The sequence below is a fragment of the Lynx rufus genome, unplaced genomic scaffold, assembly GCF_022079265.1.
Source record: "Lynx rufus isolate CCGP_SWC_20201006 ecotype Redwood Valley unplaced genomic scaffold, mLynRuf1.p SCAF_4, whole genome shotgun sequence".
Classification (NCBI taxonomy): Eukaryota; Metazoa; Chordata; class Mammalia; order Carnivora; family Felidae; genus Lynx; species Lynx rufus.
Genome location: NW_025814856.1, coordinates 149,014,727 through 149,032,242, shown reverse-complemented (window position 1 = coordinate 149,032,242; position 17,516 = coordinate 149,014,727). Strand labels below are relative to the sequence as shown.

The 17,516-nt window shown below is 49.9% G+C and overlaps 1 protein-coding gene across 1 annotated transcript in view; it reads left to right on the top strand.

The window, feature by feature from the left end:
* Nucleotides 1-15,022, top strand: part of LOC124523478 (plexin-A4-like) — a 95,815-nt gene extending 80,793 nt beyond the window's left edge. The window contains exons 3-5 of the mRNA XM_047095253.1: nt 7,677-7,859; nt 8,557-8,635; nt 14,937-15,022. Of these exons, the coding sequence (XP_046951209.1) occupies nt 7,677-7,859; nt 8,557-8,635; nt 14,937-15,022 (348 nt within the window). The remainder of the gene's footprint in view (nt 1-7,676; nt 7,860-8,556; nt 8,636-14,936) is intronic.
* The last annotated feature ends 2,494 nt before the right edge of the window (nt 15,023-17,516 follow it).

Sequence of the window (17,516 nt, the reverse complement as noted above, 5' to 3'; positions counted from 1 at the left end):
TTCTGAGATAGCACTTTGTAACGAGGTGGATGGGGCCTCATTCCCTCTTTCCGCTTCCGATGCCTGTGCTCACAGCCAGGGTGAGAGGGCCGGCCTTCACTTGCTGCAAGGCTTTCTCTGGCTCTCAAGAGAGTTCAACCCATGGGGTCAGCATGGGCCACAGGCAGACTTTCAGGGGAGGAGAGGTTAGAACGAAAAGAGAAAGGAAATTTTATGCAGAACTGTAAAGGAATCGGTGGGTCAGAGTCCAACTTGGGGGATTTTTCCTTGTCACAGAAATGAGCACTTGGGCACATGGGACTATTTTATGGAGTAAGAAGCTTTCTGACAAGTAAATCTAAAACCTACCAGAGCCACCTCAAGATGTTTCCACCTCCCCGAGGATTCTCTTTGCTTACCTTCTCCCCCTGCCGTCAAAGTCAGAGTCATCTCAAGGGATAGATGCACTGTGGGCATCAGACGCTATTGCATTTATTAACCCCTTAGGGGTCAGTGGTCATATTTGAGCTATGGCCCCCAATAAGTGGGTGATTATTACCTTCCTATACTGCAGGGCTTTACAACTGGAGTCTGTATTTAGACATGAGCTACTTCAGCTTATCTGATCAATATCTCCCTTTAAAAAGAAATCCCACATGCGTAATTCACTGATTCCCTATTTCCAGTGGAAGTCTGCTATGGTCAGCTTTCAGGATGTGTGTGTGTGTGTGTGTGTGTGTGTGTGTGTGTGTGTGTGTGTAATTAACAGGAAGAATTTAGGGCTGCTGAGCATGAGGAATCTAAAGACCTTTTCTTTTCCACATTAGCAAGGACCTCATGGGCCTTTGATCCTCTTTTTTTCCTAACTTCTATTTCTTTTCAAAACTTCAGCCCTCACTTTCTTTGGGACCAATAGACCCAGGAAAGGAGGAAGCCCTTTTCTGATGCCTGGCCAAGGGCCTCCTTCATAGGGGAGAGTTAGTTGCTTCCACAGGTCCCAGAAAGGCAGAGCCCATATCCTGCATGACAGGAGAAGTGGAGGCAGGGGCTCTTCCCTGAGTAGTCTTTGGCCCTGGAATAAGTTCCTTTGGGGTCACCCTATAGCAACCCCGCAGGAAACCCCTACATAAGATCAGTTTTTGTCCCTCTGGACTGAGGATTTGGAGTTCTGGCACCATTTTCCCATCAACTTACTAGGTCACCGGTGGTGGGGACATTGTCGTTGGACGCTATAGGCCTCAATTTCCCCTTCTGCAAAATGAGGCTGTTGGATTCTAAAATCTTGAGTTATTTTCCTTTTCTGAAATAGCTGATATGTAGAAGAGTGGCCATGCCCTGTGCTGGATGGAGCTCTCTGAACTGAGCCCAGATGTCAGCCCTCCTGCACAACCCTGCTGCTGCCCCAGGTCATTGGTCACCACGCCCACTGTACTTCCAGCGCTGGGTACAAAACTGAGGCAGGGCATGTGTTGCCTAGTCTAGTTGTAGCCCAGGTCTGTCTGTCTCCACTGGGAAAGGGGCAGGGACAGATGAAATGTTTCCATCTTTATATAGTTGGGTCCTCACCTAGGCTTTTATTTAATTGTTCCTTCCTACACGTTCTTAAGCATATTAATAAGTGAAGATCAGTAAGTAGTGTTGTCCTCACTCACTGCCTCAGTTTCCCCTAACAGAAACAGGAGCTCCAATAGCCTACGATACCAAAAGTTTGATGGAAAATGGCCCAACACAAGGCTCTTCAGAGGGTAAGCCTGGGCAAGTCTCTGGCACCTTCTCTCCCTGTGTGATGGTCTGGCCTTCCAGCTCTGTGGCGGGGATCCCGGGGTGCTCAGAACTCCTCTGCATGAGGTTGAGTGCTACTTTTGCATTCAGGAAGGGCAGGAGAGCTGGTGTGCTCCCACATGGAAGGACTCCTCTCTTTGCTGGACCAGGAGCTGCCCACGGAGCAAGGGAGGACCAGGTCTGACTTTGTATTTCCACGCCGACCCAGAGCAGCTGGGTCCCTGTTTGGGAGACTTGGCTGTATCTGTCCCTCCCTGCTGGCTCACCTGGTCGGCCTCTTTTGGATCAATTTGGGATATTTGTAAACAGTCGATGCCCGGGGTAAGGGGGGCAGCCTGTGGCTATGGAACAGGCTGTGTCCTAGAGCTGAGCTAATTGGCCCACAGGGGGATGGACCTGGTGACCTTTACCTCATTAGCACCACATTTGGATCACTGAGCTCTGGCCTAGTTCTGACCTTTCCATAATAAGGACTCAATGTGGGGTTTCTGCAAAGGCGGGGCAGCCGAGGGCGGGGCCACGACTGTTCCACTTGACTGGGGAGCTGCCAGCAGGAACCAGACTAAGGGCCACGCTAGCCGGGGTGAGAAGTGGTTTCAGGACCAGATCGTGTCCCACCTCATCACCCATGGCCTTCAGAGTGGATTGGCACACGTATCGGGTGACAGTGGTTCTTTATGAATGTGTCACCAGGGCGTGGGGCTTGGGGGCAATGCCAAGGAACTCCTGAGGAGATGCCCCCACTGTGTCCCAGCCCTGACGTCTTCCTCAGCCCTCCTCAGAGTCTCCTCAGAGTCTCCCCACTGGGGTTCACCAGCGACCGCTTTGGAGCTCCGGCCCCCGGAGCCTGGGGAGGCTGTTGCAGGAAGGATGCCGGCAGAATAACACCCCCTTTCCGCGGAGATGATAGAGCTTTTCAGAGTGCCAGTCTCTCTACAGAGTGGGAGCAATTTCCCTGTAATTGGTAAAGTAACCGTAACTGCTCTGTCATTTGTATGTAGCGACACATAATTGCACGGTAACCTTTGCCGCCGTGCGCGAGGGAAGCGCAGGAAGCTATTAGATTGTAATTTGGAGTGTCAGCTCTGGCTCTCCACACCACCTCCGCCACCACCGCTGGGGAGGCTGCCGTGGGGCCTCTGCGTCCCGGGGCCAGTAGGGCCTGCTCAGAGTGGCTGTGCTTTCTCTCCCCGGGCCTGGTCTGTGGCGCCCCTGGCAAGGAAGGGGACCTCCATGGCGATGATGCAGGTCCCTGAGTCTCACTTCCAGGGGTCCCGATCCAATAGATCTGGAGGCCATGCAAGAATTTGTGTTTCTTTCTTTCCTTTTTTTTTTTAAAGACACAGAAAGTACGTGCACATGTGCAAACAAGGGAGGGGCGGAGAGAGGGAGAGAACCCCAAGCAGATTCCACACCTGGCTGGGAGCTGATCTGGGGCTACATCTCACCAGCCATGAGATCATGACCTGAGATGAAATCAAGAGTCAGACGCTCAACCAACTGAGCCGCCCCGGTGCCCCAAGAATTTGCATTTCTGATGAATAACGCTAAATGTTCTGGATCTTACACTATTCCTCTGTTCCTTCCTACAGTCTCATAGACCTCGTAGATCTTTAGGAAGTACCACTTTTGAAATTTCATCTTGATAACATTAGTCTCCTTAGTTGTGATAACACCTCTCTGAGGTAGATACCATGAATTTCCCTAAAAACATGAGCCTCCCAAAGCTTGTCTGAATTGTCTAAGGATGACAAACGATATGAGCTAACATTCCCATAGCACTTAGGAAGCGTCAGACAGTGTTCTACGTGCATTAAATCATGTAATCCTTACCACAGCACTAGGAAGTATATACTCATATCATTATCCCCGTTATACCAATGATAAGCTGAGACACAGAGAGGGTAAGTGACTTGCCCAAGGTCACACAGCGCTAAGTGGTGGAGCTGGGATTCAAATCTAGACATTCTGATTCTAGTTCCTCAGTGTTAACCACTGTGAAACTCAGGCTTTTATTTGCTCATCCATCCATCCATCCATCCATCAATTTAACATCCGTCTTAACCTTCTATGAAGCTAAGGCCACAAAGACACATAAAACATGGTCCTGTGTTTGAGCTCATGGGCCCTGGAGTCCTGTGGATCACAGGTCTTAATTTATAAGCCATGTACCCGTGAGGACATTTGTGGAAAGCGAATTTGAGATCTTCCTGATTGGGGCAGAAGGGTGTGGGCCCTGGCCTGTTCACAGGGTTGCCCGAAGAGACACCACATATATTTTCATGGAACAGATCCTTATTTTTGCCTTGATAAGAATGAAGCTGCTCTCTAATAAATAAGCATTATACCAATGGCCAAAGCTCATTTGTGGGCATTTGTGGAGCAGCTGAGGGAGAGGTGTGGCTGGGCTCCTGATTACAGTGGGGTCCAGTCCACTCCTGGCTCCCCTGGCTGCCACTCTAATCTTGCTGTTAATGGGGCCCAGGGGAGGCTCGGCCAGGGCAAGAGCAGACACTCTCCTCCCCCACCGCCCAGGGTGTTCTGGAATCCACACCAGCCCTCACCTGTCGAAGGCTTTCACCAATTAGCCTTTTCTTCCAAGGCCCACACGGCCCTGGCATCTGCTCCTTACACCTCAGCCTCCCGGGTCTGTGGGCCCTGTGGGGTCCTCCCTCCTCCTCCCCCTGGTGCTCTAATTACCCTGTGGCTGCTCAGACCCAGCATGGTGGTGTCCTTAGAGAGCCTGCTCTGGTCAGGAGCCATGCTAGGGGCACTCCCTGCAGCCATTCTGTCCCTGTTCTGGGCCGGATTTCCATTAAAAAAAACTAATATGAAATATCACCTTGAATTGACAAAGTGCTTTCCAGTTTACCCAGTGTCTTCACTCCCGTTTTCTCACCTGGCCCTCATGACAGTCCCGTCTTGCTGTATTACAGTCAAGGGGAAGTGAGGCTCAGAGAACAGGAATGCTGAGTTGTATAGTTAGGAAGCAAGCTGCCGTGTGAACCCAAGTCATGTGTTTTTTTTTCTGTTATTTTAGTGTTAAAAACCACCTTCCCGTTGCCCCTGCTTTGAGGAAGCAAAGAGCGAGGACCCCTTGTGCCATAGCATCCATGCAGACCTGGGCTGCACCTGGTCAAAGGCCTTGCTCACATCTCTATCACCTGGGGCCCTATGTAGAGGGAGAAACCCATGCAAGGTGGGGGCGTGGGAGAAAGCCATCATTGTCCCTGGAATCCCAATGTCACATTGGGAACTCCAGCTGCAGCCTTGGCCTTCTTGGAGCCTGATGACGACACCCTGAGGTAGGCAGTGTCAGGCACAGGTGAGCTGACCAGCTGCCTCCCTCTCGGGGAGCTGTCACGAGCCCAAGACAGGCAGAGCCCTGGCCACCAGGCTTCCAGGCTGGGCTGTCCTTGCTTCTTCCCAATGAAAACATGTCTCCCTGGACCCCTTGCTGCTCAAGGTGCCAGAGTGGCAGAGACTTGCTGCCTCTGAGCAAGCAATGATTTAATGCTGCAATTGGCCACCTCTTTGTGTAGGTGGTTGTTTATTTATTTGCTTGTGTTTTGCTCAGCCAAGGGGAAGAATGGTATTCAGTTACTGACCACTCAGAAATGTAATTCTGGGGGCTGAGGAGCCTAAGTCTCCCAGGTCAGTGAGGCACGCGTTTGTGCCAAGGGTGGTGGGAGACTGGCAGACATGGCCTGCCTTGCTCCCTCCCTGCCTTAGTTTCTCCTCGTGTGGCGTGGCCAACCATTTAGCCTTATCTACTTGGTAAATGGTTCATAATAGGCAAGATATGTTTGCTAATGGCAGAAGTCTCTGTGGCACAGCTTAGAGCCAAGAAACTTGGGGACAAGGGCTCCTTATGAAGCGGAGGCAGGAACATGCAAGGCCATGAGGATTCCCAGCATGCCTTAAGCCTCCCCTGACATGCCTTTCGGGCAGGTCACCCTACCATTATGTCCGGCAGGGAGAAGACACCATCCTCCCTTTATCTGGATTTTTCTTTCTTTGTTTCTTTCTATCCCTTTTACCCTCCACCACCTGTCTCCTCCCCCATTTTCTCATTTTAGGAAAGAACCATAAAGATGAGACTAGACCTTGAAAGCTTGCTCCTAACTTTGACTTCTTATATTGTTTTTTAGCGGGGAGGAGCTGAGGGTCGTGTTTGGCCTGGGCTATTTGACCAGACCAAGCAAGAAAGGCCAGGGGGGATCAAAGTCGTGGAGCAGACATCTGCTCTGCACGTGGCTTGCCCGGGCCTTCCCCTGCTCTCTCCAGCCCTGCCCTGACTGCCCCCATGATAAGAAGTAGGGGAGAGGTCAGGGAGAGGTTTTAGATGCTCAGCGTGTTGTCTTTTCTGAGATGGACAATCTTGCTCCCTCCATTCTAGGAGGGAGCCAAGGGGTCCCCCAAGTCTCCGGAAAGCTCAGAGTTGGCCACTTTCACATAGCTTTGCTGGCAAGAGCCTGCCTGCTGGTTCTCCAGATGCCTTTTCCTTTGGCTGGATTGAAGCCTTTAAAAAAGTGACACCTTGTATTTTATTTCACTCCTTTTTCTGCAAAGTCCAAAGACGTTTACAGGCATGAGCTCTATAGGCTTTATGGAAACCCATCAAAAAGCAGGGGTTGTTTCCTTCATCTTTATAGAGTGGAAAATAAAAGCACAGGAAGACAGAATAGCTCTTCTAAGGCCACACAGTTCTTCTTAGAAGGAGAGAAAAATCGGCGTAGGTTCCTAGAGCCTCGGAGAGGTCTGTGCCAGACCAGAGCTGTTCGGTGGTGGTGCTGGGGGCCCCTTGCCAGCCACGGCAAGGTCTTCTCCACTTCCCAGTAGGACAGAACCCAACTGTGACCCTGTGCTCATGTGGGGATCTGGGAGCCTGGAATAAAACAGGGCGAGATTCAGCCAAAATGGGCCAAAGGTTTTTCCTGTTGGTTCCCTGGCTCCTGAAACTGTCTGGGATTCAGGAGCAAGAATTGGATCCATGAGTCTCACAGAGTATCTAGGGAATATTCTCTTTAAGGAATGCTAACAGGTGTCCCAGTCATTTTTAGGGAATATAATGTTTGGGAAAGGCTAAAGGAATGTTAAACATATTTCTTCTTAAAAAGACTTTTCAGACCTTTCCTATAATTGTTATGAGCCTCCTACATAGTGTTAGAATGTACTATGTTTCAGTACAAAATAATTTGCCCAAGGAGTCCTGTTTTCGTAGAGCATCTTGGGGGGCTTGGCTTCCACAGAAGACACTTTGGCAAATGCTGGTGTAGGTATGACAAGGCCAGGGTTGTCCACCTTCACTGTGGTTTTGAAAAAGGCAGGGCACTTGAGATGGGGCATCATGAGGTACCACTGTGGTTTGTTGAGTTGTTTGTGAGTCTTCCACCTCTCCTATTTCTCTTTCCCCAACTGATTTTCTACACATGCTCTGTCATGATATTGTCATTCACATGTTAATGTTTCTAGTTCTCTATTCTACACTCTTGAGTCTTCCTCTGTGGTCTGTTCAATAGGAAGGGTAGATGTGGAGGCCATGTTCCCTCTTATTCCTAAGCAGAGCTGCCTGGAGCCCATACTCATGGGTGCTGGCCCAGTGCTTTCCGATGTGACAGTGATGATGGGCCATCTAAGTTACCAAGATGGCGCCTGGAGGGGTTGGAGTGGGGGCAGAGAGACCATGGAGGCCAAGAGAGGAAAGAGACTCTAGGGATCTGTATTTTTTTGCCATGGTCCTACCACCTACTTAGGTTGACTGTTAACAGGTCACCTAGTTTCCCTGGAGCTGAGTTTTTCTTGTATAAAAGGATTCTTCTAGCCCTGTAGTTCCCTGACTCAGTATTTCTGCTTATTGCCCTGATGTTTCCTCCTAATTTTTCATTTCTTTCTTTTTTTTTTTTAATTTTCAGCTCTTAACCATTGATGATAATTTCTGTGGCCTGGATATGAATGCCCCCCTGGGCGTGTCTGAGATGGTGCGTGGCATTCCCGTCTTCACGGAGGACAGGGACCGCATGACTTCTGTCATTGCCTACGTCTACAAGAATCACTCTCTGGCCTTCGTGGGCACCAAAAGTGGCAAGCTGAAGAAGGTAGGAATGAGATGCCATCGTTTTGGTTATTGTGAAGGCAATCTATCCCCGCCGGGATAGACATTATCTCATGCTTTCTTACTACTTTGGGCCTAGTGGGCAAGTGATACAAGTTTGAGCTAAGGAGATATGTTGCTCTTGAAGTCATGAATGACAACCTGCCCCTTCTCTGCCTCAAGGTGGAGGGTTATCGTGGGCATCACAGTGGTGAATGTGCAGACTTACTTCTTCCCTAGGGCTGGTATGCACGTGGAGGAGTTACCCCGGCCTCACTAGGCCATCCTAAATGGTGTGCTCTGTCCGCCTTGGGTTCGTGCGCTAATGCAAAGGCTTTCTAAGGGCTGGGTGACTGGGGAAGGTGGGCAGGGGCGAGGAAGGTACCTTTTCCTCTCGCCTCAGCCCTTTTGACTGGTGCATCCATCTGGAATCCATGCAGGGAAACAGATGGGGGGAAATTCAGGACCTGCTAGAGTTGGCGACAAGGCTAAGAGCCAGATCATGGGGTGAGGAAACCGTGGATATTATTGGAGCATAGAAATTGTTTGAGGTGGAGTAGAATGGTGTGATCTGAGACATGAGCCTTTCCTCCTCGTCCTCCAGAAGTTGCTCGCCTCAGGTGCTGGCTGATGTTGGCCTATCAGCAGTTTGGGGGCACCTTTCTATCCAGGACTCTTCTCTCACCTGTTATCCTTCTCAGGCTTCTCATCTCAACGAGTTAGAGCTGGTGCCCTCAAGAGCCCCCTTGATTGGATCAAAAGCCTTCTTAAGACTAAGCAGTATGTCCTGTTTTATGTTGACTGATAGTCTTGTCCCAGGGAAATATTGGTGAACCCACGTGGAGCTCCTGCTTGTTTTATTTAATAGGCTTCCCTTGGAATTCTCTGGATATTGTGTGATTTACATCGAGAGAGTGGCACTGCCAGACCTGAGACAGCCTTGAGTTCTGCTTTCTCTTTGCCGGGTTCCTGGGTATCAGCTGGACACGGTCAAGGGGAAGTGCTTTTGGCAAATCTAGAAGACTTTGCCGACTCTCCCATCCTACTGTGTAATGGCCTGGCAATAATTTCTTTCTTTAAATTCTACAACTCTTGGAACAGGCAGCGGGGCTGGTGTGTGAGAGTACGGAGGGGGAGAGCCAGGGGGAGGTGTGTGTGTGTTGGGAGATGTGTGGGGAGTAGTTACATGGGTAGTATCTGGAAGAGGAAGCCTGTGTTGGTGAAATGCCATAATGCTCCACAAGGATGATGCAGGCGGTGTGCTACCGTCTGGTACTGCCCAAAGAGATAACCAGGAAATTGTAGTGTATGGCCTTACGCGTCTAAACAATGACTAATTCAACCATCATCTACATAGCTTTAAGAACTATATTTCATAGTTCCCTGCCTCTCTGTGAAGAATGTATTAAACACAGTTGAACGTTTTGTTGCTACCTTGGCCTCCTTGTTGTGATTACTGCTCACGCATCGAAATGAAGCTGGTGGACGCCCAAGAAGATGCCGCGTGCAAGGCGTAGATGCGTTGTCCTGGCACGACTCCCGTGTCTGGTTGTCGCTGCCTCCTGCCTCTTCCTTTAGTGCACATCGTCGCTCGTCACCTCCAGCTGCTGTCAGGAACCGTGGGTGACTCCGGTCTTTCTTCTTCCCTTCATCTGTGGCTTCCAGCTTTCTGTGAGCTGAGTGTCCAATATCCAAACTTGCTGAAATTGTGTCCGCTAGGCCTCAGTATAAACCGAGGAGGGAAGCACCCGAGCTTTGGAGCAGGGGCCTCGAGGGTGTTTCTGTTGGGTGCTCAGATGGTTTCATTCTTTATTATGATTCAGTGAGTTTGGTTTGCTAGAAAAGTGAGTTCTAAATACCAAAGGCATTCCCATATGCAGTTCATACAATGAAATGTCTGTTGACCTGCTCCGCCTGGCCCGATGGGTGAATAAGCACTATTGAGAGTAAAAAATAAGCAAGACAATTTGGGCTGCCTTAACTCTTCTCTCTAGTGAGCCCTGTCTCTGTGCAATGGAGAAGTAACTTACCTCAGTATGCTAAAAGATTCCTGTCCATTGACCTTCCTACTTGGTGCAGCAAGATCATTTACTTTCTGGCAAGACTGAATAGATCCTGGAGGAGGCTTTTTTTTTCTTTTTTTTTTTGGTCATTGAGCTGGTCGGAATATGGTGTCCATGAAATAAACATTGATTGAGAGTTCAGTGCACATAACAGAACAGTTATTCTCTCTCGGGGGAGAAAAAGAGACATGCTCCCTGGCCATGGCTGCATTGTAAACCCAAGACAGTCAACTTGCAAATATGTGCTGTTGGTCAGCGGGTGGATGGAGGTCAGTGGGGGCTGGCTCTCCAGTGCCCGTGGAAGCCTGGCCCCTGATGGGGAGGTCAGAGTGCAGCAGATCCCCATGACGGTGGCTGAGGATGCCTCTAGGAGTCTGGGCACACAGAGCGCACAGGGACAATCCTTGTGGGGTAGGCTGTAGGCAGATCCTTGCCTTCAGGTGTCCACGGAGGTCGGCCCAGCCAGCAACGACAGGCATCTGACCAGGAGGCTCGAGACTTTATAAACCTCCGCCGGCATTTCCCATTTTTTACTTTGGGGAGTTTATATAAGAACAGTTCTGTTTCAGCCACCTGGGATGTTCCATTTAATTTCCCGAGCAGTGGTGGGATTGGTGAAGCATAAACATTTGAGAGGTAAAGAGCAGAGAGGGTCATGTGGGGGGAATGAGCCAGCGGTCCTCCTGGGGAAAGCTGGGCCATCGGGGCAGCCAAACTTTCTGCTCCATGAGCTCAGAGTGGCAGACTTTTTAATAGTTTTGCTGGAGCTCAGCTACTGCCGCTGCAGACTCAGCACAGCCCGCCCAGGGGACAGTCGGAGTTGGGAAAGGAAGGCTGGGCCGCCGAGTCTGTTGTTTGAAATAACAAAAAGCAAAACTGGCCAGTTTATTTATTTTTTCTGAACAATAGAATTTCCCACCACCCCTGCTCGCTGAGCACTAACCACTCCCCTTTCCTTGCCATGACTCTGTATTGCTTTTCCCAGAGGTTATCAGACCACATTCACCTTTTGGGCAGAGGCCCAGCCATGAAATGCTTTGGGGCTACAGGAGGATTTTGCGGGAAGTTTTGTGAGCTACTGCAACCAGGGGGTGAGAATAATGGAGATCACACTGTAGCCATAATTACAGAGTTGTCTTCTCCGAGCCCTGTAATAATCTCCTGTGTGTATCAAGGGCTTCGCAGGGTTCTTTGCAATATGACAAGGGACTCGAGGTGGGGAGGGTGGGTGGGAGGGCTTGGGGGTTTGCTGTGGGTTTCAGGGTCTGGGAGCTAGACTGTAGCTATCCATAGGCTGCCCTCAAAATTACTGACTTTTCCTTTTGTTTGAAAGGTGTGGGTCCCCATCATTTGCAACCTTGCCTCTGATGACCATAATTTCACTCTTTTAGCGCACCATCACATGAGGCAGAGGGAAAGGAGGTGAGGAAAGTGCCAATTTGGATGTCTTTTATGTTTTCCGGTATGTGAGTGTGTGTGTGCGCGCGCACGTGTGTGTATGTTATGGCTAGTATTGGCAGCTTTTTCATGGTGAGCATTACAGGCAAGTGCTGGTAAGCGATGTGACATATAAATGCTGACATATAAATAGACACCAGGAGGTACCTAGGAACTTAGAAATAACCCACAGACTGTTAAAATTTCACCTGCAGGTAAAAAATCTTAAGGCAAACACCATCCCGATCTGCTTTAGGGTGTCTGTATAAACCTGAAAATCTTTGTCCCAAGATGGGGTAATGAGGTCAGTGTGACAAAAATCTCTTTGCTTAAATACTTGGGCTGGAACCCTCTTTCCTTGCCTCTTGCATTCCTACCACTAAGTGATCCTATTTTATGGCTGCTGTTCAGCAGTGAATTACTGCCTGACATTAGTGGGAGAGACTAGTGTTCATTGTGAGCCAAAACATCGTAAACTTCCACTTGACATGTGATTGCTCCTTTCATTTGGTGAATGCATCGTTCCTGAGTGTTTCGCTAGGTTAAACTATTCACACCTAAGGGGTGGAGTACTTTGTGGATACTGGTTAAGCAGAAGTCTGGCTGGCCCAGCCACTGGCTTGTAGTATGATATGTACCCAAGTGTGTGACATACCAAGCCTTACCAGCCTCTCGTGATAGGAATTGAGTGTGTGTCTGCATGGAATGTCAATAGGAGCCGATGTCACAAAAAAATCATTCTCATTGGGAATTGTTATGCACATTAATTTAATCTGCCTAATTTTTTTTTCTTGACCCTGTTTTGAAATCAGTTTGCTTGTGTTCCATATCCCCTGATCATGGATCAAGAAGGGCAAATAAACAGAAGTAGAGTGGGGTAGAGGGAGACTCACCTGGGTCTGTGTCATTCTGACCATAAGTTCTCAGCAATGGATGCTGTGTGTGTGTGTGTGTGTGTGTGTGTGTGTGTGTATGTGTGTGCGCGCACGTGATGCTCACATCAAAGAGCAATATCAGATTAGAGATGTATAGCCCCTGCTTTGCAACTTCCTGAATGTGTCTGAGAATTCTTAACATTCACCTGGAAATCTGAATCAACTTTAAAAATAAATTCATGCCATAGAAAGGACTCCCAAGTGGGTGAAGACATCACGAAATCAGATGGAGAGGTAGTGTTGGAACTCAAACTTGCCTGGGGACCCTGAGATTAGAGCACAGGTGCAGGTATCTGGTAAAGGACTTGGTCAGTGAGCTCTGCAGAGCTGCTGGCTAGTTTGCATGTGCTTAGGCACTCAAGCAGAAGGGAAAAGAAATATGGAAGAATCGATGCTGGACAATTTCCATTATGGAAAAAGACCATCAAAGCATTTTTGTCTGATTGTTTTGTCATGTTGTTTTCGCACTTCCCACTGCTGGCTTTGCAAGTATGAAGCCTGTATAGATCTTAAGCCATGGGTTAAGTGGAGAGGAGCTGAGGTTGAAGGAGCTGCGGACAGAAGAGCACCACAGATATTCCAGGAACTATCATGCTCCTTCCACTGATGTCAGTCACGTCTAAGAGATGGCTGTTCTGTCATTGGTTCTTTAAGCCTGGGGACCAACCTCACCTCATGTCATCTGCCCACCTCTAATCCACCTCTCACCTTTTGCAGTCTCCCCTGCTGGGTTTTAAGTCTTTTTGTGCATGCTGTACCCAGTAGATGTGGACAGGAGCTGAGCTGGTCGATGTCCTCTTGGGCGTGTCTTACATTCTTGAGCAATATTAAGTTTTCGCCCAACCATCCATTCTACATAAGTGTATCCCACTGGCACTCGTTTCTTACTCCTTCCTACTTTACACTAGTCTGCCCTTGGGCCCACCCACTGTCTCTGCATGGCCTGGTTGGGGCGGGGGGTTGGGTCTCAAGTGATCGCTCAGAGCAGACCTGAGCAGGCATGGGGGAGGTGTCCTCGTGACGGAGTTTCGGTCTCACCCACTCTCAGAGCAGCTTGACATCTTAAGCTGGGGAAAAGCCTCCCTCTTCTCCTGGCATCCTCTTGAAACACACTTTGAGATCCCCAGAAAATACTACCTCAGGAACATTTGTCATTTTATTTTCCAAATGATCATTAGTAGTGCACATGATTTAAGGAGATAGTCTCAAATGAGCTTTGCCAATTCAAGACTTATTGATACACGTGTGCCACTTTTTTGAATCATATGTGTGTGTATATATATACATTTGTGTAGAATGATCCTGATCATAAATTAAAATGCAAACACGTTAAAATTGAAAAGAGTGCTACAGAAACACCCCAAATCATAGAGCACACTCAGTCAGCTGATGCTCAAACGCCAGACACGCTGGAGGAATTTATCCAGTGACACATGCAATTGAAGTAAAATATTGTGCTTTACAAGAACATATCATTAAAATGAAAACTAGCAGCATATCAGGAGTCTGGCCATGTAACCAAGACAACAAAAATGGAAGAGTATGAAGGACACGGTGTACCAGAGCGAGAGGGGGGAGCAGGGGCGAGAAGAGGAAGGGGCCCCCAGCTGGAAAGGGCCCCTTACTGCTGGGCTCGCATCGGACAGATTCTGCACCAGAGGAGAATAGAACCTTTCTGTCAATACCGATGAGGGCTCTCAGTGAGGGGCAGGACCAGGGAAGGTCTTCGTCACCTGAAATCACTGCACTTCCCCAGCCGCTTCGATGGGTGGACCGACGCAGGACCCACCAGTCGGAGCTCTGACTGGGAGGTCTGCTTAGAGTCCCTACTTGTTCACAAGTGACTTCTGTGAATGTGGCCACGTGCCTGGCCTCTTGGGGGTGTCACGGTGTTTTTCCCAGCAGCTTTGGCTTCTCGTAGAGGCATTCATGGGACTTTTAAAATAGTTCCCTCAAGCCTGCTGTATTCACTCCACACCTTCTACCCTGCCCCAGGTGATCAAGGGGTATTAGTTAATTGCGGTGTTAACAGATTACCCCAAAACATAGAGGCTTAAACAAAACACGTGTTGTCTCAGTGTCTGTGGTCAGGACACTGTGGTCACGGCGTAGCCGGATGGTTCTGGTTCGGGGTTACTGACAGACGACAGTCAAGGTGTCGGCTGGGGCTGGACGGGGGGAGGATCCACGTCTCGGGTCATTCACGTGGCTGTGGGCAGGTCTCAGGTCCTCACTGGACACAGCACACACCACGTGGGCCTCTCCATGAAGGCTACTAACCCAACATGACAGCTGAGAGAGAGACGGGAGAGGGTGAGCAACATGAAAGCCCAGGTCTCTTTGAAACCTAATTTCAGAAGCAGCATCCTGTCACCTTTGCTATATTCTATTCCTTAGAGCTACCAGTCATGTGGTCCAGCCCACCCTCAAAAGGAAGGGCTTCCAGCTTCCACAAGGACATGGATATCAGGAGGCAGGGGCCACGGGGACCCTTTTCGAGGCCGCTTACCACACGAGGGCTCTGTGTCAGAGCCTTGGGGGGCACGTGAGCCAATCCTTTTAAACTGTGAGTGATGTGAGAAGGGACACAGCCTGGCTCAGGGACAGCTGTGGCCCGGGCCCTGAATCCTGCTTCTGGCTCCCTAGGGTTTGATTGTACAGATGTGTTCAAGAGTCCGGAGGATGAACAGGAAGAGGCCATGTGGCCTGCCGTGCCCAGGGCCAGAGGGTGAGGGACTGTCCTCAGCAGGAGGCCTGGGAGCTCAGAGAGGCAGTCCCAGGCACTCTACTAATCTTAGGGCAACACCGATGGTTTAGGATGGTGGGTGAGTGATGTGTCAGGTCTGAGAGCTCTGCATGGCCTTAGAGAATCTGTGCCTCCTGGCTTTGCTAGGAATCACCTACTTCCTTTTTCTTTTTTAAAGTTTTACGTATGTATGTATGTATGTATGTATGTATGTATGTATGTATGTATGTATTTAGAGCATGCACAAGCAGGGGAGGGGTAGAGAGAAGAAGAGACAGAATCCCAAGCAGGCCCCCCTCACCATCAGCGCAGAGCCCGACTCACGAACTGAGAGATCGCGACCTGAGCTGAGATCAAGAGTTAGATGCTTAACCAACTGTGCCGTGCCCCCCCCCAGGCAACACGGGAACCACCTTTCTTTAGGAAAGGGGTCACTTTTGAGGGATGGAGCTGGCAGGAAAGGGGATGGGAAGGGAACCTGAGTGCTTTGCACGGGGGCAAAATTCCCAGGCACTGTTCTAGGTGATCCACATGCACAATCCTCAGCATTTCCTTTGGGGTACATTCTATGACCTCCGTTTTACACAGGATGCAAGAGATTGAAGAATGCCCCAGAGGTCACATGTTTTGATCTAAGATCTGCTCTTTGATCCATTTATATAGTAATATCATGGACTCTACTGGGGTTGTGCTGTCCTGGGTAAACCTCGCCTCCACAACCATTGAGCGGAAGTGGTCACCTGGCCTCCTGCACCCGGCCAGCGTGCCTGGTGGCCAGAACCTTCTTTCATTCCCTCTGCCACTACCCTGGCTCGGGGCCCTGTGCTCAAGCCTGAGTGGCTGTAACTGATTTCCCATCTCTAGGTCCCTCCCCTCTGTTAATTCTCCTATAAATGGTGCCAGATTCATCTATCCAAAACAACTCCAATCCCGTCTGTTTACTAGTTAAAAAAAAAGAAAAAGAAAAAGAAGAATCACCTCATCCAAGCTTCTGTGGCCCCCGTGCCTGTTGCCCTGCATGTAAATGGCCTGACCATCCTGTCCTGCAGTTCAGCCCTTCAGCCTTGGCCCCTCATGTTTTGAGTCCTCGAATGCCCTGGCTAAATTTAAATACCAAGGAAGAGGCTCCCACCTGAGAAACAATGGGGCTCCCACCTACATGGAAGCTCTCTCTCCTCCATGACTTCCCTCTGGAGGAGCAGTTATGCTGGGCCCCGTCCTGCAGCAGAGCGGGCGGTGGCCTTGGGGAGGGCCGGAGCTTTCTGGGAAGCAGACAGGCTGTGCTTTTCCACTTGCGCTGACCTGCCGCCCAGGACACACTCGGGTGTTCCTTTGTCTTTCTTTAGCTTCCCACCAGAATGCTCTCTCCCAACAGCCTGGAGGACAGGGTGTAGTGGTTCTAGAGGATTTTTCCCATTACGTACGGGTCATCCAGGGTCCCTGTCTTTACTCATTTGGAGGATGGCTGCTTCTACATAGATCCCAGAACTGCTTTGCAAGCCCTGTGGAGCTTAGGACCTAATTACACCGTCTCCTTACCACTCCTGGTCATTTGACCACCTCCCCCAACCAGTCCATCCCAGGCTTCTTTTTCTCCCTAAATGCCCATCCCTCCAACCCAGAATTCTTGGCTGTGCCCTCAGCCCTCTCCCCACTGTCCCCTCTCAGCTCTTGCCCATTTCTCCCTGTCGTTATGTAGTATTGTACTTCTGCCAAACAAACATCCACTCACAAACATTTTCTTGTCCAATTCACCCAGGACAACTAGTGAGGCCTGGGACAGCTCAGCCTCCACAGTTCCTTTCTAGATTTGGTGACCTGGAGGACAGTGACTTGAGGGGCACCCTTTACCCCCCAAGCCACCCCTTGATGCTCATCACCAGGTGGCATTATCTCCATTGTTCATTGGAGAGCCCAAGGTTCAGGACGGTGAGGAGTGGGAGCCAATCTTCATCATATCCCGTGTTGCCGGCATAGCTGGATGGGGACCCAGGTCTACTCTGTTGACCTGCTTTGCTCCCACTCGGAAAACAGGGCCAAGGAGTGGGTCTGAGAGCAGTGAGTGTTGGCTCAGGGATCTCCCCCACCCCATAGGCTCTCCCTTCCTTGAGGCCACTCTCAGGCTACTGAAACACTGGCATCCCCAGTGCCTTCCCTGGTCCCGGTTTTTCTGCTTTCCAGAAGACTCTTTCAGAAGCCCCCTCCCCTCCCCTCCACCCAAGGCTCCTGAAGCCTTGGAGGCAAGGAGGGTGGAAGGGAAAGAGAACAGGAAGGAGAAGACTCTCCCTCCTGCTCTTGCCAGGAGGATGGATTGTCTTTCTGCTCATCTACTCCCATCTCCCCACCAAGATGTGAGCATGCTGGGGTGGGGGCAGCTGAATCAGAGTGTGCCCCCGTGGTTGGACTTGAGAGGCCAGATGATGCTGAAGCCACTGTACGACTTGCTCTCATCACAGCATCTGGAATTTCACCCAAGTGCT